At 39.3% G+C, this 26,242-nt stretch overlaps 1 protein-coding gene across 3 annotated transcripts; it reads right to left on the reverse strand.

The window, feature by feature from the left end:
- Positions 1 to 1,285: 1,285 nt before the first annotated feature.
- On the reverse strand, positions 1,286 to 26,242 carry phc1 (polyhomeotic homolog 1). 3 transcript variants are annotated; one of them, XM_061948383.2, is made up of 14 exons: positions 26,076 to 26,242; positions 21,415 to 21,551; positions 21,227 to 21,337; positions 17,994 to 18,059; positions 17,757 to 17,900; positions 14,085 to 14,231; positions 13,360 to 14,016; positions 13,162 to 13,297; positions 12,927 to 13,090; positions 11,070 to 11,133; positions 10,890 to 10,981; positions 6,001 to 6,159; positions 2,299 to 2,533; positions 1,286 to 2,227 (listed from the first exon to the last, which is right to left on the reverse strand). In XM_061948383.2, the coding sequence occupies exons 2-14, from the start codon at positions 21,544 to 21,546 to the stop codon at positions 2,076 to 2,078; spliced, it is 2,259 nt and encodes a 752-aa protein (XP_061804367.2). In that variant the 5' UTR covers positions 21,547 to 21,551; positions 26,076 to 26,242; the 3' UTR covers positions 1,286 to 2,075. The 3 variants fall into 3 exon arrangements, with proteins under 3 accessions (XP_061804367.2, XP_061804358.2, XP_061804375.2); XM_061948374.2 differs by having other exon boundaries at positions 13,357 to 14,016; XM_061948391.2 differs by lacking the exon at positions 17,994 to 18,059 and having other exon boundaries at positions 13,357 to 14,016.

The following is a 26,242-nucleotide window of genomic DNA, read 5'->3' on the forward strand; positions in this document are numbered from 1 at the left end:
CTGAAAAGTATGAAAATGAAAAATATGAGCATGTACAATACTCAATACTTGGTTGGAGCTCCTTTTGCCTCAATTACTGCGTTAATGCGGCGTGGCATGGAGTCGATGAGTTTCTGGCACTGCTCAGGTGTTATGAGAGCCCAGGTTGCTCTGATAGTGGCCTTCAACTCTTCTGCGTTTTTGGGTCTGGCATTCTGCATCTTCCTTTTCACAATACCCCACAGATTTTCTATGGGGCTAAGGTCAGGGGAGTTGGCGGGCCAATTTAGAACAGAAATACCATGGTCCGTAAACCAGGCACGGGTAGATTTTGCGCTGTGTGCAGGCGCCAAGTCCTGTTGGAACTTGAAATCTCCATCTCCATAGAGCAGGTCAGCAGCAGGAAGCATGAAGTGCTCTAAAACTTGCTGGTAGACGGCTGCGTTGACCCTGGATCTCAGGAAACAGAGTGGACCGACACCAGCAGATGACATGGCACCCCAAACCATCACTGATGGTGGAAACTTTACACTAGACTTCAGGCAACGTGGATCCTGTGCCTCTCCTGTCTTCCTCCAGACTCTGGGACCTCGATTTCCAAAGGAAATGCAAAATTTGCATGGTTGGGTGATGGTTTGGGGTGCCATGTCATCTGCTGGTGTCGGTCCACTCTGTTTCCTGAGATCCAGGGTCAACGCAGCCGTCTACCAGCAAGTTTTAGAGCACTTCATGCTTCCTGCTGCTGACCTGCTCTATGGAGATGGAGATTTCAAGTTCCAACAGGACTTGGCGCCTGCACACAGCGCAAAATCTACCCGTGCCTGGTTTACGGACCATGGTATTTCTGTTCTAAATTGGCCCGCCAACTCCCCTGACCTTAGCCCCATAGAAAATCTGTGGGGTATTGTGAAAAGGAAGATGCAGAATGCCAGACCCAAAAACGCAGAAGAGTTGAAGGCCACTATCAGAGCAACCTGGGCTCTCATAACACCTGAGCAGTGCCAGAAACTCATCCACTCCATGCCACGCCGCATTAACGCAGTAATTGAGGCAAAAGGATCTCCAACCAAGTATTGAGTATTGTACATGCTCATATTTTTCATTTTCATACTTTTCAGTTGGCCAACATTTCTAAAAATCCCTTTTTTGTATTAGCTTTAAGTAATATTCTAATTTTGTGACACACGGAATTTTGGATTTTCATTTGTTGCCACTTCAAATCATCAAAATTAAATGAAATAAACATTTGAATGCATCAGTCTGTGTGCAATGAATAAATATAATGTACAAGTTACACCTTTTGAATGCAATTACTGAAATAAATCAAGTTTTTCAAAATATTCTAATTTACTGGCTTTTACCTGTATGTCCAAAGTATTGTCCCTTGAGAACGTAAATGTTTGCTGAAACGTGACCTAGCAACAGTTAGTTAGCTGCATTGTACATAAAGTCTTTCTCCCTATTCCCTGCAGACTGTATTGACTGTATTGATATATAATGTAGGAACCAGAAATATTAACAGAAGGAAACAACCCTTTTGTGTGAATGAGCACTAATTGTAAGTGTATCTTGTGTTTTTGCTGATTTAATTCAAAAAACAAACAAACAAAAAAACTTAAATTTTTTTAAATTTCTTGTGCGGCCCGGTACCAATCGAACCACGGCCCGGTGGTTGGGGACCACTGCTTTAGAGTAGCGGTAGTCAGTGTATAGCAGTATGAACTATCCACTGAAAACAAGTCAATATTTGCACGTATATAATTTTTGAAGGAAACAATGAAAGAAAATCCATACTTGTGTTGGACAATAACACCCGTTTGACTCCTTTTCAGTAGATAGTACAGCGCTGTACACTGACTACTCTTTAGATATGTCCAAAGTATTGTCCCTTGAGAACGTAAATGTTTGCTGAAACGTGACCTAGCAACAGTTAGCTGCGTTGTACATAAAGTCTTTCTCCCTATTCTACCCAACAGTCATTGCTCATGCAGCCATAGAAAAGGTTGCTTTTGCACATTCGAGGTCCAGCATGTAAACAGTGGTACATATTAGTGTAGTGTAAAAAAATACCGTAGAGAAAAAGGAGTAAACCGGCGTCACTCGCGCAGGCTGTTGATGGAGGCGCAGATCTTGAGCGCGGGACCCAGTTTGATGTTCATGGTGGAGATGAGATGGTCCTCACGCAGGAGCATCAGAGCCTGCCCGTCTATTTCCTGCGACAGGAAGTGGGCCGCCAGCTCTTCGCAACCTGACCGACGGCAACATGTTAGCGCGTCCGAGGAAGAAAGAGTTGGAAATAACGTACTCCCACGGAATCACCTTGAAGTGACGAGATGAACCTGCACACTTCCTCCACGCTCCACTGGACGGGTGTGGCTGACAGGAAGCTGCCCGTCTCCATGGGGAGACCCCCGGGGGCCGGCGCTTCCGACTGGGGAGCGTTGTGGTCGGCTCTGGAGCAGGAGCGGGAGGAGCTTGGCGACAGGGAGGGGGAATCCTCTTCGTCCTCGCCCTCGCTGCTTGCGTCCTCTGAGCGGCTGGAGTCGGAGTGGCACTAACAAAAAAAAAATTGGGCGATAGTAAAGAACCCAAACCATGCAAAATAGACTTTTTACTGAGTGTAGGAGCCTAAATGCTGTTTAAGTTCATTTACATTTTTATGGAAGGTGCTTTATGTTTATGTAGCCAAAATGGGACTATTTACTTTATTTGCATGCTTAGAATTATTACATATGTCTAAATAGTTTGATTGCATATATGGCGGAAGGATCTGTGTGGTTGGTTGGTTTTTGGACAGAGTGCATTATGGGTAATGGCATTATTGAGCCACACAGTTTTTTGACCTCACTCTTACTTTTTCTCACTCTTACTTTTTCTTAGTCTTGCTTTTTCTAACACCTACTGTAACAAACTCTCTTTATTTTGCCATTCATTTGTTCCCACATCGTTATTGTTTTACGTTTTTGAATTATTAAGTAAACGATACAAAACGAAGAGGAGCGTCTGGAGTTTTGTTTATTGTCGCCGCAGCAAGCGGAGCAGGAGAAAGTAGAGGAGCGTCAAGCTAAAGGCTTCATTAGGAATCTACACTGAGGTTCTAAAAGTAATAAGCCCGCTCATGAGCACTAACCGCTAAAAGTTCACTCCACTTTTGAGAGAAGAGACCCTCAAACAGTAGCTTTTGTTAGGACTTACAGTGCAGGCCAAAGGTTTGGACACACCTTCTCATTTCAATGGGTTTTCTTTATTTTCATGACTATTTACATTGTAGATTGTCACTGAAGGCATCAAAACTATTGACACCTGTGAAGTGAAAACCATTTCAGGTCACCTCTTGAAGCTCATCGAGAGAATGCCAAGAGTGTGCAGAGCAGTAATCAATGCAAAGGGTGGCTATTTTGAAGAAACAAGACTATAAAAACATGTTTTCAGTTAAGTACATAACTCCACATGTGTTCATTGTCACTGAAGGCATCAAAACTATGACACTTGTGAAGTGAAAACCATTTCAGATCACCTCTTGAACCTCATCCAGAGAATACAAAGAGTGTGCAAAGCAGTAATCAATGCAAAGGGTGGCTATTTTGAAGAAACAAGACTATAAAAACATGTTTTCAGTTAAGTACATAACTCCACATGTGTTCATTGTCACTGAAGGCATCAAAACTATGACACTTGTGAAGTGAAAACCATTTCAGATCACCTCTTGAACCTCATCCAGAGAATACAAAGAGTGTGCAAAGCAGTAATCAATGCAAAGGGTGGCTATTTTGAAGAAACAAGACTATAAAAACATGTTTTCAGTTAAGTACATAACTCCACATGTGTTCATTGTCACTGAAGGCATCAAAACTATGACACTTGTGAAGTGAAAACCATTTCAGATCACCTCTTGAACCTCATCCAGAGAATACCAAGAGTGTGCAAAGCAGTAATAAGTGCAAAGGGTGGCTATTTTGAAGAAACAAGACTATAAAAACATGTTTTCAGTTAAGTACATAACTCCACATGTGTTCATTGTCACTGAAGGCATCAAAACTATGACACTTGTGAAGTGAAAACCATTTCAGATCACCTCTTGAACCTCATCCAGAGAATACAAAGAGTGTGCAAAGCAGTAATCAATGCAAAGGGTGGCTATTTTGAAGAAACAAGACTATAAAAACATGTTTTCAGTTAAGTACATAACTCCACATGTGTTCATTGTCACTGAAGGCATCAAAACTATGACACTTGTGAAGTGAAAACCATTTCAGATCACCTCTTGAACCTCATCCAGAGAATACCAAGAGTGTGCAAAGCAGTAATCAGTGCAAAGGGTGGCTATTTTGAAGAAACTAGACTATAAAAACATGTTTTCAGTTAAGTACATAACTCCACATGTGTTCATTCATAGTTTTGATGCCTTCAGTGACAATCTACAATGTAAATAGTCATGAAAATAAAGAAAAGGCATTGAATGAGGAGAAGGTGTGTCCAAACCAGAGGTGGGTAGTAACGCGCTACATTTACTCCGTTACATCTACTTGAGTAACTTTTGGGATAAATTGTACTTCTAAGAGTAGTTTTAATGCAACATACTTTTACTTTTACTTGAGTATATTTATAGAGAAGAAACGCTACTTTTACTCCGCTACTTTTATCTACATTCAGCTCGCTACTCGCTACTAATTTTGATCGATCTGTTAATGCACGCTTTGTTTGTTTTGGTCTGTCAGACAGACCTTCATAGTGCCTGCGTTTCAACAAATACAGTCACTGGTGACGTTCACTCCGTTCCACCAATCAGATGCAGTCACTGGTGACGTTGGACCAATCAAACAGAGCCAGGGGTCACATGACCTGACTTAAACAAATGTAAAAACTTATTGGGGTGTTACCATTTAGTAGTCAATTGTAGGGAATATGTACTGTACTGTGCAATCTACTAATACAAGTTCCAATCAATCAATCAAAAGTGTGAAGGAAAAAAGACATTTTTTTTATTTCAACCGTACACCCCGTCAAAAGCCTAAAGACTGACTGCACAGTTCCTGTCTTCACAATAAAAGTGCCGCTCCATCGCGCCTGCGCTTTCAAAATAAGAGTCTACGAAAGCCTGCGCAAACAAGCTAGCAAGCTACGGCGTTTGCCGCCAATGTATTTCTTGTAAAGTGTATAAAAACGAATATGGAAGCTGGACATATAAGATGCCAAAAACCAACCACTTTCATGTGGTATTAGACAGAAAGGAGGAACTTTTTTTCTCCTCCATTTGAAAACGTGGATGTTATCAGCACTACTGTCTGATTACAATCAATGCAAGTCATCAGAATCAGGTAATACACCAACTTATATTCTTGTCTTCATGAAAGAAAGGAATCTATATGTGTTAAACATGCATGTATATTCATTAAAACACCTTTAACATGTAAACAAAAACGGCAAAATAAATAAATATAAATTATATACTGTATATATCAATGTATGTATATATATATATATTATATATATGTATATATGTGTGTGTGTGTATATATATATATATGTGTATATGTGTGTATATATATGTATATGTGTGTGTGTGTGTATGTATATATATATATATATATATATATATATATGTATATATATATATATATATATATATATATATATATATATATATATATATATATGATATGATATGTGTGTGTATGTTACTCATCAGTTACTCAGTACTTGAGTAGTTTTTTTACAACATACTTTTTACTTTTACTCAAGTAAATATTTGGGTGACTACTCCTTACTTTTACTTGAGTAATAAATCTCTAAAGTAACAGTACTCTTACTTGAGTACAATTTCTGGCTACTCTACCCACCTCTGGTCCAAACTTTTGGCCTGTACTGTATGTTGCATGAAACAAAGAAAATAAAAAGGCTTCGCTACACATCTTAAAAAACCACCAACTATCTTGTCAGTCAGTTACTGACGTAAGAACTGTAAGTTTATAGTTGTTTCTTCCTCATATGACGTGAAATGTAACATCTAAGAAGTGTTACCTTGACAGGTCGACGCTGACCAGACAACTTATTGTTATCGGAGCTGGTCCGGCGGGGGGGTCCGCGGCGCCTGGCAACGGTCTCGGCCGGAGGCGGCAAGGGCGCCACGCCGCCGTTTCTCCCTCTGCTGGACTTGTAGTGTTGGCTGCAGCTCACGTTGTACCTGTTGGTTAGTTAGCAAGACATTCTTTAGTCTCAGGATGTAATCACAAGCCAAGAAGTCACAAATCTTTAAAAACTTCTAGAGAACTAAGGAATCAGGTTTGTCAACGAGGTGGCCTAACGGTGACGTACCTCCAAGTGGTGTGCAAACAGACCAGACTGTTGACTTAACAAACACGTTTGACATGCCCGATTCTAATTATTTAGTCAAGGCGTGCCCTTTTTTTTGTCGCCCCACGGAACTAAGCGCTTGTTTGGGATGCAGTTTTCTGTGCCTATGTCGCCAAAGTGCTTTCTCACTTGGTTTTCTTTCATGTATATGGTAATGTCCATATTGAGGTTCACTTTTGTTGGGAATTGATGCTGTATGAATAAGACATCACATTATTATTTAGCGGTGCTTTCGCTTGATAAATTGTATTCATATTTGAGAAATGTTGATGCCACATCAAAGAAAACTGTTTGGAAAGAATAATTTAAGGAGATTCAACCAAAGAAAATGTATACCCTGGAGCAGACCTGGGCAAATTAAGGCCCGGGGGCCACATGTGTCTTGTTAAGCTTTTCAATCTGGCCCGCCAGACATTCCCAAATAATCTTTTTAGATCTTTAAGATGGAAACTATAGCTGCCATTATGATGTGCAGTGATGTTTTCAAATGACTGTAAGTCTTGAACTATACAAAGTATTTCAATGGTTGGAATCTGATATACTGATATATATATCTGATATACTAGTTGCTATGGTCATCTAATTAGTTACTATGGTAATGTAATTATTTACTATGGTAATCTAAGTCACAGCAGCTCAGACGAGGCACTAAACAGTGTGGGTGGGGTGCGTTTCCACAGAGTGTCAGCCTGAATTGTGGGTGTCAGAGACAGATGTGGAAGGAGATTTTTACAACAAAGTTCTAAAGCTTAGTGCAGGGGTCGGCAACCCGCGGCTCCGGAGCCGCATGCGGCTCTTTGATCATTCTGATGCGGCTCAGCTGCATACTTGCCGGCCCCCTGATTTTCCCGGGAGACTTCGGGATTTCAGTGCCTCTCGCAGAAACCACCCGTAATTAATATTCTCCGATTTTCACCCTTGCAATAAGAACAGAACAACAGAACAAATACCCAGAATCCCATGCAGGCAGCCCTGACTCTTCCGGGCTCAATTATACACCCCTGCTACCACCAAACCCCCCCCCCCCCCTCTCTCTGTGCGTCGGTTGAGGTGGTGGGGTTTGGTAGCGGGGGTGTATAATGTAGCCCGGAAGAGTTAGGGCTGCATGGGATTCTGGGTATTTGTTTTGTTGTGTTATGGTGCATGATGTTCTCCCGAAATGTGTTTGTCATTCTTGTTTGGTGTGGGTTCACAGTGTGGCGCATTATTAGTAAAAGTGTTAAAGTTTTTTATACCGCCGCCGTCAGTGTAACCTGTGTGGCTGTTGACCAAGTATGCCTTGCTGTCACCTACGTGTGCAAGCAGAAGCTCCAAGCAACGTGTGGCTGGGCTGGCACGGTGGTTGTAGTGTGCGCTAAATGTTGTGCCATCACGGCACGTTTGAGAGCATAGTTGCCCTGAAAATCGTAGTTTACCGGGAAAATCGGCAGACTACGGCTTGTCAAGTTTGACGCTGTCAAGCATCATTCATATAAAACCCGCGGGCCGCACTAACATTACATTTTCATATTAAGGTGTGGGCCGCATGACTGAGACCCTTGGTTTATACATAGCACAAAGCAAAAAAAAAACTTTGTAAACAGTGTTTATCATGTTAAATTTCAAAAGATTTTTGCGGCTCCCATTGTTTACTTTAATTTGTGAAACTGGTCAAAATGGCTTTTTGACTGGTAAAGGTTGCCGACCCCTGGCTAAGTGATACATAAGATGTATCAGATAGTAGCTGGTTTTTTTTTTTACTCTTCACGTTCATATTTCACTGTGTTTGTTGCATTTTTGTTGCATTTCGCTTGATTGTAAAATATGCCGATCGAGAGGGGGTGTGACGTTCATATGTTGTCAATATTCAGTGTTTTATCCTTCATATAGGGTTGGGCGATATATCGATATACGCGATATATCGTGGGTTTGTCACTGTGCGATATAAAAAATGACTATATCGTGATATTCGAGTATACGTTCTCACGCAGGTGCTTTTAACTGCTGGCATTACACTACAGGCTCTCCTCGCTCTTTTCTGTGTCTCCTTCTCACAGACAGACAAGCGCACCTTCTTACACACGTCACATACTGTCACGACATACGTATACGCCCTCGCGCAGCAAAGAGGTTGCAGCATGGGTAACGTTAGCTGTGATGCTAGCGCAGCCGTGCAAGTGGTAATACGAGAGAGAGAGAAGGTGCGAATCTGGTAACAAATGAAGGAATAATTAATTCCCCCCAAAAAACAGCAGCGGGTCCATCGTCTGGCGGTGGTTTGGCTTCAAGTGGGAATATGTCGAACAGACAACCGTAATTTGTCAAGTGTGGGGCAAAAGCGTTGCTATTTAAAGTAGCATTACTGCTAATATGTAGCATCATTTGAAAAGTCACCCGCTAGAGCAGGGGTCACCAACCTTTTTGAAACCAAGAGCTACTTCTTGGGTACTGATTAATGCGAAGGGCTACCAGTTTCCATCCATCCATTTTCTACCGCTTATTCCCTTTGGGGTCGCGGGGGGCGCTGGAGCCTATCTCAGCTACAATCGGGCGGAAGGCGGGGTACACCCTGGACAAGTCGCCACCTCATCGCAGGGGCTACCAGTTTGATACACACTTAAATAAATTGCCAGAAATAGCTAATTTGCTCAATTTACCTTTAACTCTGTTATTATTAATAATTAATTATATTTATCTTTGTGGAAACACTGATCATCTTAAGGATTTCTCCCAATAAATATATATAGAAACATATAAATATCAATATGCAACACTTTATTTTTATATTTTCTCTAAGTGCACATTTTTCAAATTGAACATTTTCAAATGATCACTTCTAAGACAGTCTTGTGAAATCACAATATCCCATTTTAACTAGCTAGCCACTAATATTTTTTAAGAAATCATGAATTACTTTGCACCATGTTTGTACAAATAATAACTCATGTAAAATACAAAAGTCAACTCTCAAATTTTTAAATAAATCATGTCACACTTTGAACTGGACACCAAATCTGTTATCTGTTTCTTTGTCAGTTAGTGAAGACCAAGTCTTTAAAATATTTTCTTGGATTTTCAAATTCTATTTGAGTTTTGTCTCTCTTAGAATTAAAAATGTCGAGCAAAGCGAGACCAGCTTGCTAGTAAATAAATACAATTTAAAAATCAGAGGCAGCTCACTGGTAAGTGCTTCTATTTGAGATATTTTTAGAACAGGCCAGCGGGCTACTCATCTGGTTCTTACGGGCGACCTGGTGCCCGTGGGCACCGCGTTGGTTACCCCTGCACTAGAGAATGAAGAGTGCTTACTCCGCATGTCAACATCTCTGTTCAGTGCCACATGCCCACACCATCAAAATGCCGAGGCAAACATTTCCAGATCAACACCGTATGAAAAAAATAGTGATTTTTTTAGTTGTGATTTCCTTCTTTACATGAAAGTTTTAAACTAGCATATATTAATGCAGTCTGAAGAACAATGTTTGAATGTAGACACATAGAATCATCATACTGCTGTGATTATATGCATCAAGTGTTCATTCAAGGCTAAGGCAAAATATCGAGATATATATCGTGTATCGCGACATGGCCTTAAAATATCGCGATATTAAAAAAAGACCATATCGCCCAGCCCTACCTTCATAGTTAATAATGTAAATCACACACTCTTTATTTTCATGTACATTGTGGGTCTCTCATTCAGTAAAAAAAATTAAAATTCCATTCCCTTTTTTAAGGCGGTCTGTCATTACGTTTTTAGCTTTCAATCACACATTGTGAGGTTAAAATTTGGTCCCCGAGTCATAACAATTGCCCAGGCCTGCCCTGGACACTTGAGTGACCGTTGTGTGCAGTGTGTTTTAGCGCCACATGATGGCAGCATAAAGAGCAGTTGATGTTTGCTAAATGCTAAAACTAGGGTGGTCGAAAGATGTCTTATTTATTTAAATCAGATTAATCATCATCATCTTGAGCCTATCCCAGCTGATGTCATCCAGGAACATTTTCAAAAGTTTTCCTGAATACTTGTCCTTTATTTGCACAAAACTTGGTATCAGTTTTATCTAAAGTGCAGTCAGGGTGTGTTTCGGAGTGAAATTTGCCAGCAAGCACAACAGTCACCTCACTCATTTGATCTGATCACTGACAATAGAGCCGTTAGGGTAAAAGATACAAATAAATTGCATGATTAATCTAAGTGTGTTCATGATTTATGCGATACATTTTTGTGATTAATCGCACAAGTTAACTCGTTAATTTTGACAGCCCTAATTAAAACGTTTGCTTTTTTCCCTACACCAACATTGTGGTTCCAAACTTACGGTATAAATAAGAACAGAACATTACTGCAAATAACCTAAAGCTAAAAGAAACATGCAACAATCCCACTTCCTGTTCACATTCTTGTGCCAATAAGTCGTGGTTTGTTGGGACGCCTTTTTTTGTAACCCAAACTAGGTTTGATATGCACAAACACATTATTTGATATGGATCAGAGAAAGCAAAGTAGAAGTGTGAAAGAATAATAATCTTTTGTTTGCGTGCACATGACAACAAAGAAGAAGGGGATGGAAAAGGTACCTTTTAGCACAAGTATTGGAGCAGAATCTCTTTGTTCCTTTGAACTGGCTGGCTGGAGCCAGGCTGGAACAGTACTCACATTTCATTACTGGGAGGAAAAGGGAAACCAATTGTTGGATATCAGGGAAATATTAAACACACATGAACAGGAAGTGACTTTTTCTTTCAACACTTACAGGGAGGTCCGTTTTCTGCACGAGCACCCAGGGCAAAATCACGGTCTTTGAGGAGCCCGGCCACCTTTTCAATCAAACAAGAAGAAAACCTCACATTATTGTGCAAACTTAAGCTTTGCACACTTGTGAGTAGGAATGTGTGAGCAGGATTTGATGCTGCCGTTGCTAATAGCGATCACCCATGATTGAGATCGTATGGTACCAATACCAATCACATGTATAAATACACATTTTTCTATTTATTTATGGTAAATGCTCAAATTGAGCTCAAGCCATATTTACACTAATTCCTTATTCTCTTACTACATATAATTGTTGGAGCAAAACAAAGTAAATAATATACAATAGTTAAAAGCAAAAACTACTATCCATCTTTATTTACTACCGTACAATCATTTGGTTTTTGCCCTACGTCCAGGAAATTATACTCTTAGTTTGTAAACATTAACGAAAAAATATTTTGACAAAATAAACCTTTCGAACTAATCACTTTAGTCATATATTGATACGACCCTTGTTATCGACACCACCAAATTTTGGATCATTTTCCCCGACTGACATTACTGACAATGCTGACACACCAACAGTTGTTTTTATATTCTCCTCTCTCTAACTCGTATTAATCTTCTTGTTAATAGCTGCTTACTTTCTGCTCTCGCAAACTTACATCTACACTTCTTAAACTTGAATAAACACATATTTCTTGGTGTTGTTTCAAGCTTGCTTAGTGGCTAGCTTAGCTATTAGCATGCTTGCTTGTGGTGTGTAACATGTTCAGCTCATCCTCCAGTGATAATGTTACGTAAGACACCAAGAAATGCAGTTTATTTGCATGAATGGAAGGGATGATTATTAACTTAGTAGTAGTAACTGCTAACCGCCTGCCAGGACCAAAAATAAAGTGTCAGTCAGATGAGAAGGTGTTTGTGATTGGCATTGAAAGACATTAATCTGCAATGTCTGATCATCACATCGCTACTTGTTAAATATACACTCAATGAGTAAAGAACTAGGATACAAACCAATGACTGGATGGAAGTTTCTTTTGCATCCAAAGGAACAAAAACAATTTTAAGTAATAAGTATGAGACAAATAGGTGATGAATTGTATCCTGCAGATTAAAATGTACGCTAGCAAATGAGCAAACTCAGCACATTTTGCGCATACATTTCATGTGGTGAGTAAATACTGAGTGTGTGTGTGATATATATATATACATGTATGTGTGTACGTACACACACACACACGTGTATATATATATATATATATATATATATATATACAAATGTATTGTATAATAATGCATATACACACACACACACACACATATATAGATATAGATACACACACAAACACACACATACACACAGACATATATTTTAAAGACTATTTGGTATACATTAATTTGAAGGAGGACATTACTTTTATAAGACTAGTGATTTTACAGAACAGCTTTTGGCTTTTTTATCAAATCATTTAATTATCACTTTATCTTTTTGGTTAATACGGCAGACAAGATGGCAACTTAAATCAATTCTAGATGGTTGGTTAGCAAAGTGAGGGGATAGGAAGACTGCAGGACTGGCACAGCATCTTAAGTAAAATAAAGACAAACATATTTTCAAGCATAACTTCAATTATGTCAGAGGCCAAATTTACTTTTTATATTTTTACTTCCTACAGTGATAGCGTTAACAGTTGAGGGTAAATTCACAAAATATGGTCCAGAACATTATTAGTTTTTTAAAGTCGGGGAGAGCCCAACATACTCACTGTGGAGGCTCACTGTGCCACGTTAAAAAATAAAAAAATAAAAAAAACTGCTCTAGACACTGATACCAGTGATGGGCTCTTACCGGGAAAGGTTCGGCTCCCTCCTGGATGACGAAGCCCTCAATGAGGTGGGTGAGGACCTGAGGTTTAACCACTGCCTGGGGAAGCGGCGCTCGCTCTTTATCGCCATGACCGACCCTCGACAGGGGTAGAGGTAGGGACAGGGTGGGGGGCGATGAGATGGAGGCTGCGTGGAGAAGAGGGAATGGATTATGTGCTGTTTGTAATATTTAAGATTGGAAGATGTGATGTGGGTACCTGAGTTTTTTGTTGGCGCAGGAGAAAGAAGAGGAGCTGAATCTTTTACTTGAGCAGAGTCGGTAGAATCTGTGGCCACCTCATTGGCTGCATCGCAGTCAGACTTCCTCTTCAGGGAGCCAATGGCAGATTTTGTCTGAGGGGAAAATGGCGGTTTAGTTCATGCTAATGCTCAACGCAACTAGTTGATCTTACCACGGTTGCAGCACTGTTGTGTAAGGGGACATTAACGTTGCCCTCATGGGATGCCACATTCCGGGTCTGCGCCAAGGCCACAGCCTGCACGTTACCCGCTATGCATTGCCTGGCCCCCACCAGCTGCACAGGAATATGAGGGGGCTGATGGGCCATGTGGCTGTTACTGGGCGGCGCCGGCAGAATAGGCAGCGGCTGTCGAGGGCACACCTGCACGGGTAAGCGGTGTCCGTGAGCAGTCTTGGGCTGGATGGGCACGGGCCCTTTGTCGGCCGTGGCGCTGGCCTGCTGCAAGGGCTGCACAACAAGAGTCTGCGTGTTGATGTTGGCTTTTGTGCTGATGGAGCCGATGGAGTAGCCCTGAGTGGAGGTAGGCACGTTGGAGGTGGGCACCAGGATGACGGGGGCTGAGGAAGGTGACAGGAGGAGCTGGGAGAGAGGGAGCGCCGGGGAGGAGGAGACGGAGGGAGCCATAGTGACAGCCGTAGAAGCAACAGTCATGGCGCCCTGGTTGGTGGCTTTTACAGCCATCGTGTTCACAGATGTTTTGCCCGTCTGCTGCTGTAGTGGGAAGCTGCCGGCCTCTTTTCTTTCAGGGAGCTCTGACTTGATGGCGACCGCTCTGGGAGTGGACACACAGTGTAACGCCAGATTCTGCACCTGGGAGAAAGAAGCCTTTCAGTTATGGCTATTGACACGCACTGGTTAGCATGTGATGCTAAGCTCACCTGATCATTGTCTGACTGAGCACCGGTTGAGGTAGGAGCGGCTTCAGCCTGCTGATGCTGGGCCACTGTTGCCACGGTAGCTGTTGCCGTACCGCCCGGCATGAAGATGAGCTGAGAGGCCAGAGGAGCTCTGAGAGAACGATTGACCTGAAGGATACATGGTCAACAATGCAGTAAACAACTTCCTCCTGTTTGACTGCTCGCTATTATTTTTGTGTACTACTGTAAGTGCTCCAATTACCACAAATATTCATTAACCGTAGAGACTTTGTGATCTATAGACAATATGATATTCATTTGGCCGACGATAGCTTTTATCGTTATATCTTGATAATGCAGGTTGACGACACATTCTGTGTCCTGCTAATTTGACAGCGACAAGTGATCAAAAGGAGTCTTCAACGCAATATAGTGTCCTTGATAGCGGCTCATCACTAAATAATTCTTGCCTGCGTGGCAGCAAATAGTTTCTTACAAGTATCATCACTAGAGGGCTAGATGACGAGGAATAGCTAACATTCAACACTACACAACAGAGGAGCATACAAAAAAGAAAAAATTACTACTAGGCTGGAGCTCTCGAACGTAAACAGGGATGTGCGGATCGATAAAAATATCGACAGTAACGATACCAAGTATGGTATCAGTATGGGTTTGATACTATAATCATTAGATTCGTATATATTTTTTTCTCACAAAATTGTTTTGTCATTGCTTAAAAACTCTGGAAATAAGAGCCATTAATAATTTATGCTTTTATTTAGTTATTTGGCACTTCTGACTTCATCATACATTTTGTATGCAATAAAAAGGAATTTAGTAATAATTCAAATAGTAATTGATATTGTTACACATCCTGTGTTTTAGTCAGATTATGGTTATAATCAAAAATCTAATTATTCAATGATGCGGATTCTGCCCCCGTAACTATTTAGTATTGGATCGATACCCAAACGTGTAGTATCCAAGCAGAATGATAAGTGCTTGTTACATTTTAAAAGAAGTGTAGATAGAATCGTGTTAACAGAAAGTAACCAGATATTAACAGTAAATTAGCAAGTAGAGTAAACATAGTTTTTAGAAAATAATACAATAAAAAAACTACGCAATATGTCACCACATATGTAAGCATCCAAATTAGGAGCCTTTGCAACCTGTTTTGAAATTGTTCCAACATCATTTATATGCTAAAAAAATAGATATCGTGATATATTTCGTTATCGCAATAGGCTGCAATATATATCACCATATAGATTTAAGGCTGTATCCCGAGTTGCTACTTATCTTGTTGGTGTGAAACTCACGAGCGTTCACAATGAACCCATTAGCTCTAATAATGCTGACTGAGAAGTTGGCTCTTTAGATCTATTACAACACTGGTTTTGTTCTAAACATAGTACAAGTAGGAACGAAAGGAAGAAAAGGCCACACTTACCGATAAAAGTAAGAGGTGGGTTTTGTTGGATTTTTGCATAAATATACAGTCAAATGCCAGTAGTATTCATAGCCTAGGTACGGTATTTTCTCATAGTTTGGCCAGGGGTTATATATTTACCTAATTGCAGAAAATACTTAGTATTAAGAGTTGTGTGGATTTCCTACAAAGAAATGGGGTACGCTCAAACTCAGGCAAAATGACCGCCTATATAAATTAATAGATGTCCTCACAAATACTAATAGGAAGCATTAAGTCAGGGCTGTACGCTTAGCTTTTTTACTAGGAGCACAGACGCTACTAAATGAAAAAAATGTTGCTGTACATTTTAGTAACAGAAAAAAATTAGGAGCAATATGAAATGTCCTAAGTAACACAATTTTTATATTAAAACTCAAACAACATACCGTACAGTAATACACATACACACGCACTCATACATATAAACACAGTGCTATCATAAGCACTAACCCTTAATTAAACATCCCTGACCCACAGCCTTTTGTAGTCAAGTCATACTACGTCATGCTGTACAACGTACTAAGCTGCACATACAGTCACATAACACGACTGACTCACATCACATCCAATTCCATACATACACATGCCAGAATGACCAGGGATGTTGATCGGTTTTCAATGTTGAGTCACCAGAACCCACAAACGGTGATTTAAGTCAGTCCTTGGAAAATTCAGTGGGACCCCACAAAAAGAGGCTGTTTGCAACATTTACAAAGATGCCTAGAGAGCGCTTGCTTCCTAAAGTATTTTAAGCATTATATCCGACCACTAACTAACGACTAAAGAAGTCCAATAATATAAATGCTTTAAAATGTAATATCGGAAATTATCGGTTTCAAACTTATCGGTATCGGTTTCAAAAAGTAAAATTCATGACTTTTTAAAACGCCGCTGTGTACACGGACGTAGGGAGAAGTACAGCGCGCCAATAAACCTTAAAGGAACTGCCTTTGCGTGCTGGCCCAGTCACATAATATCTACGGCTTTTCACACACACAAGTGAATGCAACACATACTTGATCAACAGCCATACAGGTCACACTGAGGGTGGCCGTATAATTAACTTTAACACTGTTACAAATATGCGGTACACTGTGAACCCACACCAAACAAGAATGAAAAACACATTTCGGGAGAACATCTGCACAATAACAACATAAACACAACATAACAAATATCCAGAACCCCTTGCAGCACTAATTCTTCCGGGACGCTACAATATAATACCACCCCCCCCCCACCTCAACCTCCTCATGCTTTCTCAGGGAGCGCATGTCCCAAATTCCAAGCTGCTGTTTTGAGGCATGTTAAAAAAAATAACGCACTTTGTGACTTCAATAATAAATATGGCAGTGCCATGTTGGCATTTTCTTTCCATAACTTGAGTTGATTTATTTTGGAAAACCTTGTTACATTGTTTAATGCATCCAGCGGGGCATCCCAACAAAATTAGGCATACTAATGTGTTAATTCCACGACTGTATATATCGGTATCGGTTGATATCGGAATCGGTAATTAAGAGTTGGACAATATCGGAATATTGGATATCGGCAGAAAAGCCATTATCGGACATCTCTACTAACGACCTTTAGAACGTACTAACCTAACTATGTACGTACGTAACATGTGCATGCGCATTTGCTTTGTGTGTTGCTCGCTAATGACAATCTGAATGGCAAACGTTAGAATATATATTCAATGATAGCTATCATAACAACAACATGACTGCAAATTGTTAGTTGCTGCTTCTTGCTGTTTTTGTGTAAGTGCATGTGGTCCATGTGTGTTCGAGACAGAACTAAGTGGCAAGCATGAACGCCAAAAAAAACCCAAAAAAAATAGATATGTATCTCATCAAAAGTGATTTACCTAGTTATGAAGAAAACTGTTGTATTAACACTACACCGATTGTAATGTGTGAAATGTGTACATACAGAGTACAGGGAGTGAACATGTGTGTTAGTAATTGATTTGAAGTGGAAAAGGAGTAGGATTAAATAAGCACTGCTTCTTCCTACTTCTTTTTGGACATGTAAAGAAAATGTGATGTGAAGTTGGTGTGAGGCAGCGCACATTTCCACATTTAGTTCACTCTTGAAACATCTCAACTTTGCCGTGAAAAAGGTTTGTGCATACGTCTGATTAATACATGAGGCACCAGGTTTCTATTGTGGAATGCTAAGTGGACATACAAAAAGGTCCTCTTTCAACTCACCCTAAGATACATCTGTCCTTGTCCTGTCGAGTTCCCTCCCAACAACACTGACTGGTTTAGGGCCGTGGTCGTTGCGGAAGTGGCCGGCCCATGAGGACGAGGGGTTGCTGCTGTTCCCCCTGCCGACGTTGTGCTGAGATTGACCTGGAAGAGAAACAAACAAAATAATCTAATATTTTAATCCAAACTACAAGCAGTGCAAATGATTTGAACCAAAACAAAACCCTGAAAGCGTACAATGGTGGACGCCTGTGCAATGCTGCTACTTGGAGTGTTAGACTGGCGACTAGCTGCAAGTGTAGCCTGAAACAAGAAGAATATGATGATTCTGCTTAGCATATTCATTAGGGTACTCCTGATACAACTGTTTACTTTACTTACACTATATTAGAGTCTTAAGTGTTTTATACCGACCGATATTGTCTAATACGATAGCACAAATCATGCATACTTGTATTATTTTGTAGTGTGGAATGTTAGAAAATGTTTGATCAAGTAAAGTGACTCAAACAGAGAACAATGGTTGATATGAAAAACACTAACTTACTTATTATTAACAATCTGGACTTGACTTATGTTGTCTTTAAATTGAAGTGGAATTATATTTTTTTGACAACACGATGTGGCCACAATAATTCATTAAGTTACGCTCATGACGCAGTAGGTTGAATGATGCGGACACATTTGTTACTGGATACTTTCGAATACGTTTTTGCTTTGGACTAATCTGTAAGTAATTATTCGATACTTGTTTATGCTGACAGTTTTTTAGACTGCAATATTGTTCAATTAAGGAAACTCATATTGAATGTCTAGCTTGTGTGCTTAGCTGTTGCGTAGCTGATAGCTGTAGTAACCCATAGCCTACCACAGGGCTATTCAACTGGCAGCCCAGAGGCCAAATCTGGCCTGGGAATCAAATCACAGAGTTCAGTTCAAAACTTGGGAGATAAACATTTTTTCTGCAGATTAAAAAAAACAAAAACAATGAAGTGCTCTCGTTGCATAAAGGAACTTGGACCACTGTAAACATATTGGCAGATCCTTGCAGTGACATTTTAACCTTAACCACTGGGGTGCAAACTTGTGATTTACATAACTGAGGCGTTCCTCAAAGCACCTCTTTAAAGTACCAGTAGAATGGACAACAAGTGGACTATATGCATGATTGTGTTTCACTGTATCCATTAAACAATATCCAATTGTATGTCCAATCCACAAAGTGGGTGAAAATACCATCTAAACATCACAAAATGCCACAATTTCAGACGGCCATTTTGAATATTCCGCTCTGAATGTCTTCGGCAATTTCAGTAGATTTGGGGTGGGATGACGTCATGTTGGGAATGCTTCTGCACACTTACCATATCAGCAGAGAAGTCATACTGGAAATATGCAAAAATTAGAACAAGATGTGCCGTCTATCATTCACAATCCCGGTTTAAGACCTGAACACATATGTTTATCTTTTTTATGCATTCTAAGTGGCAAATAAATAAAAGGCAGCTAACAATTGAGTCAATGGGGGCTCTCTATTCCACCCACAAGGCCCTCTAAATAACCATCCAAAACTCGCCAACAATACTGTATTTATATATCGTGACTAGAGGTGGCGGAAATAATCGATTGTTATATTAATCCCAATTCTGACATGGACGAATAAAAAATCAAATAGTCAATGTCAATAATCTATATATTTATTGTAAATAATGAAATGCAGACAGTTCTAAAATTTGGCTGAATGCAGCGAGCCACCTCACCGAGCGATCCAACCAGCTCCTTTACTATAGGGCACTTATGTTCCAGTTTTGTACACATTTAATATAAAATAAATGTGATGGGAATGAAACTGTTTCTTATTACAAATACAATGTTTTTAAATGTTGCAAGTGATAAACGCTTATTTAGTGAAACAAAATTAATCAATATACATACATTAAAAATGCATCAATTGAATTTTAATCGAATTGTAGCACCTGAATCTAATCGGAACCGAATCGTGAGGTGCCCAGAGAGTCCCACCTCTAATTGTGACCTAAATATTAGCAATATTATTATAAGCGCTAACGCAGACAAATTATGTTTAGCGGCACATTGATAAGAGAGAGGTAACTAGCTGTATGCTGCAGCATTGAGCTGGCTGAAGTCTTGGCAAAGTTATTCTACATTATAAATCATGCCTCATCTGGTTCTTAGGAGGATTTAGTCATTAAATTTGTTCATCTGTGACATTAAATGTATACCCGGTGATGGAGACAAAGAGGACAATCGAAGACAGTGTCTGCAGGCAGCAACTTTTCCTTTTAACCCTTCGTGTGGATTATAAATAATTATTCATCTAAACGGGAACATCCTATCACTCGTCATCGCAGTGAGAGCAGACATTGTACAGTTAGCAATTGTTTATGTTCTTAGTTTGCATTACTTGTTTAGCACTTTGCAATACTGCTAGATTAAAGATGCTACAGTGTTTCACTAAAGCGAGATCTGTTTATCACGTAGCTTCTAAAACTTGTAGTTCACCCTCCTTATATTCAGGCTAAAACAATATAAGGTTCTGGAACATCATTTTTCCCCAACGTAATCATTGTCGGCGCTCACAAATTAGCACTGTTGTTGGTCGGCAAGAGATTTGTGTTTCCCACCTCTACGTCAAAGATCACGTGACTGTCTTGCTCATTATCTCTCAAAATGGCTCGGGAATCTACTTGAGATTGATACTATTTTTGATCATGTTTATTTACTTGCAAACTTTGTCTTCCACCAACATTGAGTCTACTTGTTTTTTCCCCCCATTCTACTGGTACTTTAGGCCCTCTATTTTAAGGAAGTTACTTAGGTGTTGCTGTAGCTTGTTTATTTCAGATGCAGCCAGTAGTCATTTTTTCAACTTCTTGTAGTAGTGGTTCCATTTTTAGGTCCTCTCTTTTTCATCATTTGAGCTATTCAAGTAATTACCTGCGAGTTTGAGTTCAATAAACTTGGGGGTGACTCACATTATTTCAGGAGATTATTAAAAACACTAAAGTGCTGTCATAGGGATGATCTTTGACTAGCTTTTTTGCAGATGAGCAGATCGCTCCTGTAACTCTTGACAAAATAAATACACCAAAATAAAATGTTTACTGTTCAGGACACTGCATGGTTCTCTGGAATGTACAAAATAAGACTTAACAGTGAAGGTCCCGTCCAGGTCCTTTCTGCAAATGCTCTCCAAACAATTAGGTTGACTATGCCTGGCCTACCATGTATACTTTGCGTAAATGACTTTACTAAAATACAAGAAAAGACCAACCTTGTGTGCTTATTTGAGGACGATTATCTGTTAACTGCTTGTCCAGCTTTGCACAAGTAAACACGCTGCTGGACCGCTTGTATCAGAGATTTGAGATGTAAGCTGATATGACATCAATATTGGATTGGGACACTCCTAATAATAACGCAAGACCATTTTCCTTTCCTGAACCTACTTGTTGCACGGCAGCCAGGTTATGGAGCTGGGCGCTGTTGATCTGCTGCTGCAGCATGAGTTGCTGGAAGTACTGAGCTGCATTTGGCTGTCTCTGCAGGGCTTGCAGAGCCTAAAAAAGATCACGGTTAAGATTAATAATCAAAATTGTCTCCTATTGTCCAACAGAGATGGAGGCCATTTTCTTACCTGCACAGCTTGCCGCTCATACAAAGACATGTGGGCTATCTGGGGTGGTCGGGAGTTCCTGCTTGGTGGAGGATTTCCATTGTTGTTCGCGTTTGCGGTGGCACCTGCGGTTTGCTCCTCCTTCCCATCCATGACAACTATCACAACACATGAAAGTAGCAGTCTCAGAACACTAGCAATATATTCTGCACAAATAATCCATATGCTAGGTGTGCTTTAAAAGAATGCAAGACGTCATGATGGAGAACCATCTTGGGTGCTGATGCTGCATTGCACCCACAAACCAACAAGAATATAACTTTCTCTGCTGGAGGGTTATCAATCAGTGTTCGTGAATCACAGCCGAGACATTAAAAGGCGATTCATGCCATTCCTTGAGTTTATTTGGAACATGCATGCCTACAACATGATACATCACAATTTCCAGTTCCTCTATTCAACATGTTCGAAAAGGAGTAGGAAGAAACAGAGCTTATTTAATCCTACCCCTTTTCCTTTACATAGCAGTTGCTAAAACTTTTGTTCACTTCCTGTTCTCAATTTATTCACAATATACTCCATAGGTGATAATAAAAATAAATAACTAAATAATAATAATTGGTGACGTAAATTATATTTCATACGGTAAAATGAGTGAGATTATCTTGAAAATGAATGGATGGATGAAATAAATTCAGAATGTTTATAATGGTTCTTCTTCTTTGTACTTTGTAAACACTTTAAGTTTGAAGAGTTTCTTGAAGTGGATCATATTACGGTAGTACATTGTTGGATTTCTTTGCTTAATCCATTCCATACTTTAAATCCACATACTGATATACTGAAGGTCTTAAGTGTTGTACGTGCGTACAAATGTTTTAAATTCCATTTTTCTCTAAGATTATATTGCTCCTCTTTTGTTGAGAAGAATTGTTGTATATTCTTGGGTAGCAGATTATAGTTTGCTTTGTGTATCATTTTAGCTGTTTGCAAATTCACTATGTCGTGGAATTTCAGTATTTTCGATTCAATGAATAAAGGGTTTGTATATTCTCTATATTCAACATGATGTATTATTCTAACTTATCTTTTTTGTAACACCGTTAATGAATGAAGTGTACTTTTGTAGTTATTTCCCCATATTTCTACACAATAACTCAGATATGGTAACACTAGCGAGCAGTGGAGTGATGGAGTGATTCTTGGTCTAGAACAGTGTTTTTCAACCACTGTGCCGTGGCACACTAGTGTACTGTGAGATATTGTTTGGTGTGCTGTGGGAGATTATCTAATTTCACCTATTTGGGTTAAAATATTTTTTGCAAACCAGTAATTATAGTCTCCAAATGATGTGTTGTTGAGTGTCGGTGTTGTCTAGAGGTCCGTGTAATACTCTTCCATATCAGTAGTTGGCAGCCGGTAGCTCATTGCTTTTGTAGATGTCGGAAACAGCGGTAGGCAGTGTGAAGGTAAAAAGGTGTCAAATGCTTAAACCAAAAATAAACAAAAGGCGAGTGCCCCTAAGAAAATGCATTGAAGCTTAGGGAAGGCTATGCAGAACGAAACTAAAACTGAACTGGCTACAGAGTAAACAAAAACAGAATGCTGGACGACAGCAAAGACTTACTGTGGAGCAAAGACGGCGTCCACAATGTACATCCGAACATGACATGAAAATCAACAATGTCCCCACAAAGAAGGATAAAAACAACTGAAATATTCTTGTTTGCTAAAACAAAGTAGATGCGGGAAATATCGCTCAAAGGAAGACATGAAACTGCTACAGAAAAATACTAAAAAAAAGAGAGAAAAAGCCACCAAAATAGGAGCGCAAGACAAGAACTAAAATAAAACACTACACACAGGAAAACAGCAAAAAACTCAAAATAAGTGTGACAGGTCGTGACAGTACACCTACTTCGAGACAAGAGCTATATTGATGCATGGTTGGTTATGGTTTAAAGTCATATCAACAATTGCGACAATGACTTTTTACTGTCAACTGAGTTTCGTTTTTTATTAATGATTTCTGCTGGTGGTGTGCCTCCGGATTTTTTCAACGCAAAAAATATGCCTTGGCTCAAAAAAGGTTGAAAAACACTGCACTAGTGTGCCGTGAGATATTGTTTGGTGTGCTGTGGGAGATTATATAATTTTACCTAATTGGGTTAAAAATATTGTTTGCAAACCAGTAATTATAGTCTTCAAATTATGTGTTGTTGAGTGTCGGTACTGTCTAGAGCTCGGCAGAGTAACCGTGTAATACTCTTCCATATTGGTAGGTGGCAGCCGGTAGCTAATTGCTTTGTAGATGTCGGAAACAGCGGTAGGGAGTATGAAGGTAAAAATGTGTCTAATGCTTAAACCAAAAAAAACAAAAGGTGAGTGCCCCTAAGAAAAGGCATTGAATCTTAGGAAAGGCTATGCAGAACGAAACTAAGACTGAACTGGCTACAGAGTAAACAAAAACAGAATGCTGGACGACAGCAAAGACTTACTGTGGAGCAAAGACGGCGTCCACAATGTACATCCGAACATGACATGACAATCAACAATGTCCCCACAAAGAAGGATGAAAACAACTGAAATATTCTTGATTGCTAAAACAAAGTTGATGCGGGAAATATCACTCAAAGGAAGACATGAAACTGGCAACAGGAAAATACCAAAAAAAGAGAAAAAGCCACCAAAATAGGAGCGCAAGACAAGAACTAAAACACTACACACAGGAAAACAGCAAAAAAACTCAAAATAAGTGTGACAGGTCGTGACAGTACACCTACTTCGAGACAAGAGCTATATTGATGCATGCTTGGTTATGGTTTAAAGTCATATCCAACAATTGCGACAATGACTTTTTACTGTCAACTGAGTTTCGTTTTTTAATGATTTCTGCTGGTGGGACGGATTTTTTCTACGCAAAAAATGTGCTTTGGCTCAAAAAAGGTTGAAAAACACTGGTCTAGAACATGTTTTGCTTTATTCTAAAACATGTTTTCCTTTATTCTAGGACATGTGTTGCTTTATTCTCGAACATGTTTTGCTTTATTCTAGAACATGTTTTCCTTTATTCTAGGACATGTGTTGCTTTATTCTCGAACATGTTTTGCTTTATTCTCGAACATGTCTTGCTTTATTCTCGAACATGTTTTGCTTTATTCTAGAACATGTGTTGCTTTATTCTAGAACATGTTTTGCTTTATTCTAGAACATGTTTTGCTTTATTCTCGAACATGTCTTGCTTTATTCTCGAACATGTTTTGCTTTATTCTAGAACATGTTTTGCTTTATTCTCGAACATGTCTTGCTTTATTCTCGAACATGTTTTGCTTTATTCTAGAACATGTGTTGCTTTATTCTAGAACATGTTTTGCTTTATTCTCGAACATGTCTTGCTTTATTCTCGAACATGTCTTGCTTTATTCTCGAACATGTTTTGCTTTATTCTAGAACATGTTTTGCTTTATTCTCGAACATGTCTTGCTTTATTCTCGAACATGTTTTGCTTTATTCTCGAACATGTTTTGCTTTATTCTCGAACATGTTTTGCTTTATTCTCGAACATGTTTTGCTTTATTCTAGAACATCTTTTGCTTTATTCTAGAACATCTTTTGCTTTATTCTAGAACATCTTTTGCTTTATTCTAGAACATGTTTTGCTTTATTCTCGAACATGTCTTGCTTTATTCTAGAACATGTCTTGCTTTATTCTCGAACATGTTTTGCTTTATTCTCGAACATGTTTTGCTTTATTCTAGAACATGTTTTGCTTTATTCTAGAACATGTTTTGCTTTATTCTCGAACATGTTTTGCTTTATTCTCGAACATGTTTTGCTTTATTCTAGAACATGTTTTGCTTTATTCTCGAACATGTCTTGCTTTATTCTCGAACATGTTTTGCTTTATTCTCGAACATGTTTTGCTTTATTCTAGAACATCTTTTGCTTTATTCTAGAACATGTTTTGCTTTATTCTCGAACATGTCTTGCTTTATTCTAGAACATGTCTTGCTTTATTCTCGAACATGTTTTGCTTTATTCTCGAACATGTTTTGCTTTATTCTAGAACATGTTTTGCTTTATTCTAGAACATGTTTTGCTTTATTCTCGAACATGTTTTGCTTTATTCTCGAACATGTTTTGCTTTATTCTAGAACATGTTTTGCTTTATTCTCGAACATGTCTTGCTTTATTCTCGAACATGTTTTGCTTTATTCTCGAACATGTTTTGCTTTATTCTAGAACATCTTTTGCTTTATTCTAGAACATCTTTTGCTTTATTCTCGAACATCTTTTGCTTTATTCCTTGCTTAATAAGCAAAATAAACATCGAATCCGCTTAATTTCCCACATGCAGGTTGTACAGGTCTAAAAAGCCAATGAAAAGAGCACCATGGAGGGAAGCTATGTTAATACTATTAAGATATGGCTAACAACAATAGACTTAGCAAGTTATCATTGTAAAAAAAATAATAATTTTGGTATGGTCAAAAAACATCGTTTTAGCACGTATTGGACATAAAAAGACAGACGTTAGTTTTAAAGTAATACCAACGACTAAAGAGTGTGTTCCATTTGAGATAATTAGCTAGCAGTTAGCAGTCGGAAGCTACATGAAGAACGCTCATGCAGAAAGTAATGGTCAAAGTGCGCTTCTAGACTCAGCGTGCTTGTGTCTTTACCTTTTCTTGGTTAATATGTTACTTTTTCCTTCCTATTCGCAGTGAAATGATGATTCCCTGGATTCCAAATGGAAAACGCCGAAAGCCTTTTATTGGCTTTTTGGCTGTAAAAAATCCGCCCCCAACAGGTCGAGCTTCTTCTTCTTCTTCTTCTTGGTGGTTTTTCG

The sequence above is a fragment of the Nerophis lumbriciformis genome, linkage group LG04 (genome assembly GCF_033978685.3).
Source record: "Nerophis lumbriciformis linkage group LG04, RoL_Nlum_v2.1, whole genome shotgun sequence".
Lineage (NCBI taxonomy): Eukaryota > Metazoa > Chordata > Actinopteri > Syngnathiformes > Syngnathidae > Nerophis > Nerophis lumbriciformis.

Excerpts from the sequence above, each read along its gene's own strand:
- phc1 (XM_061948374.2), bottom strand. The coding sequence starts at position 21,546 with ATGGATGGGAAGGAGGAGCAAACCGCAGGTGCCACCGCAAACGCGAAC. Across the intron at positions 14,017-14,084 it reads CTCAGTCAGACAATGATCAG|GTGCAGAATCTGGCGTTACA; the intron begins GTGAGCTTAGCA and ends TCTTTCTCCCAG. Across the intron at positions 6,160-10,889 it reads ATACTTGTGCTAAAAGGTAC|AACGTGAGCTGCAGCCAACA; the intron begins CTTTTCCATCCC and ends ACCAACAGGTAC.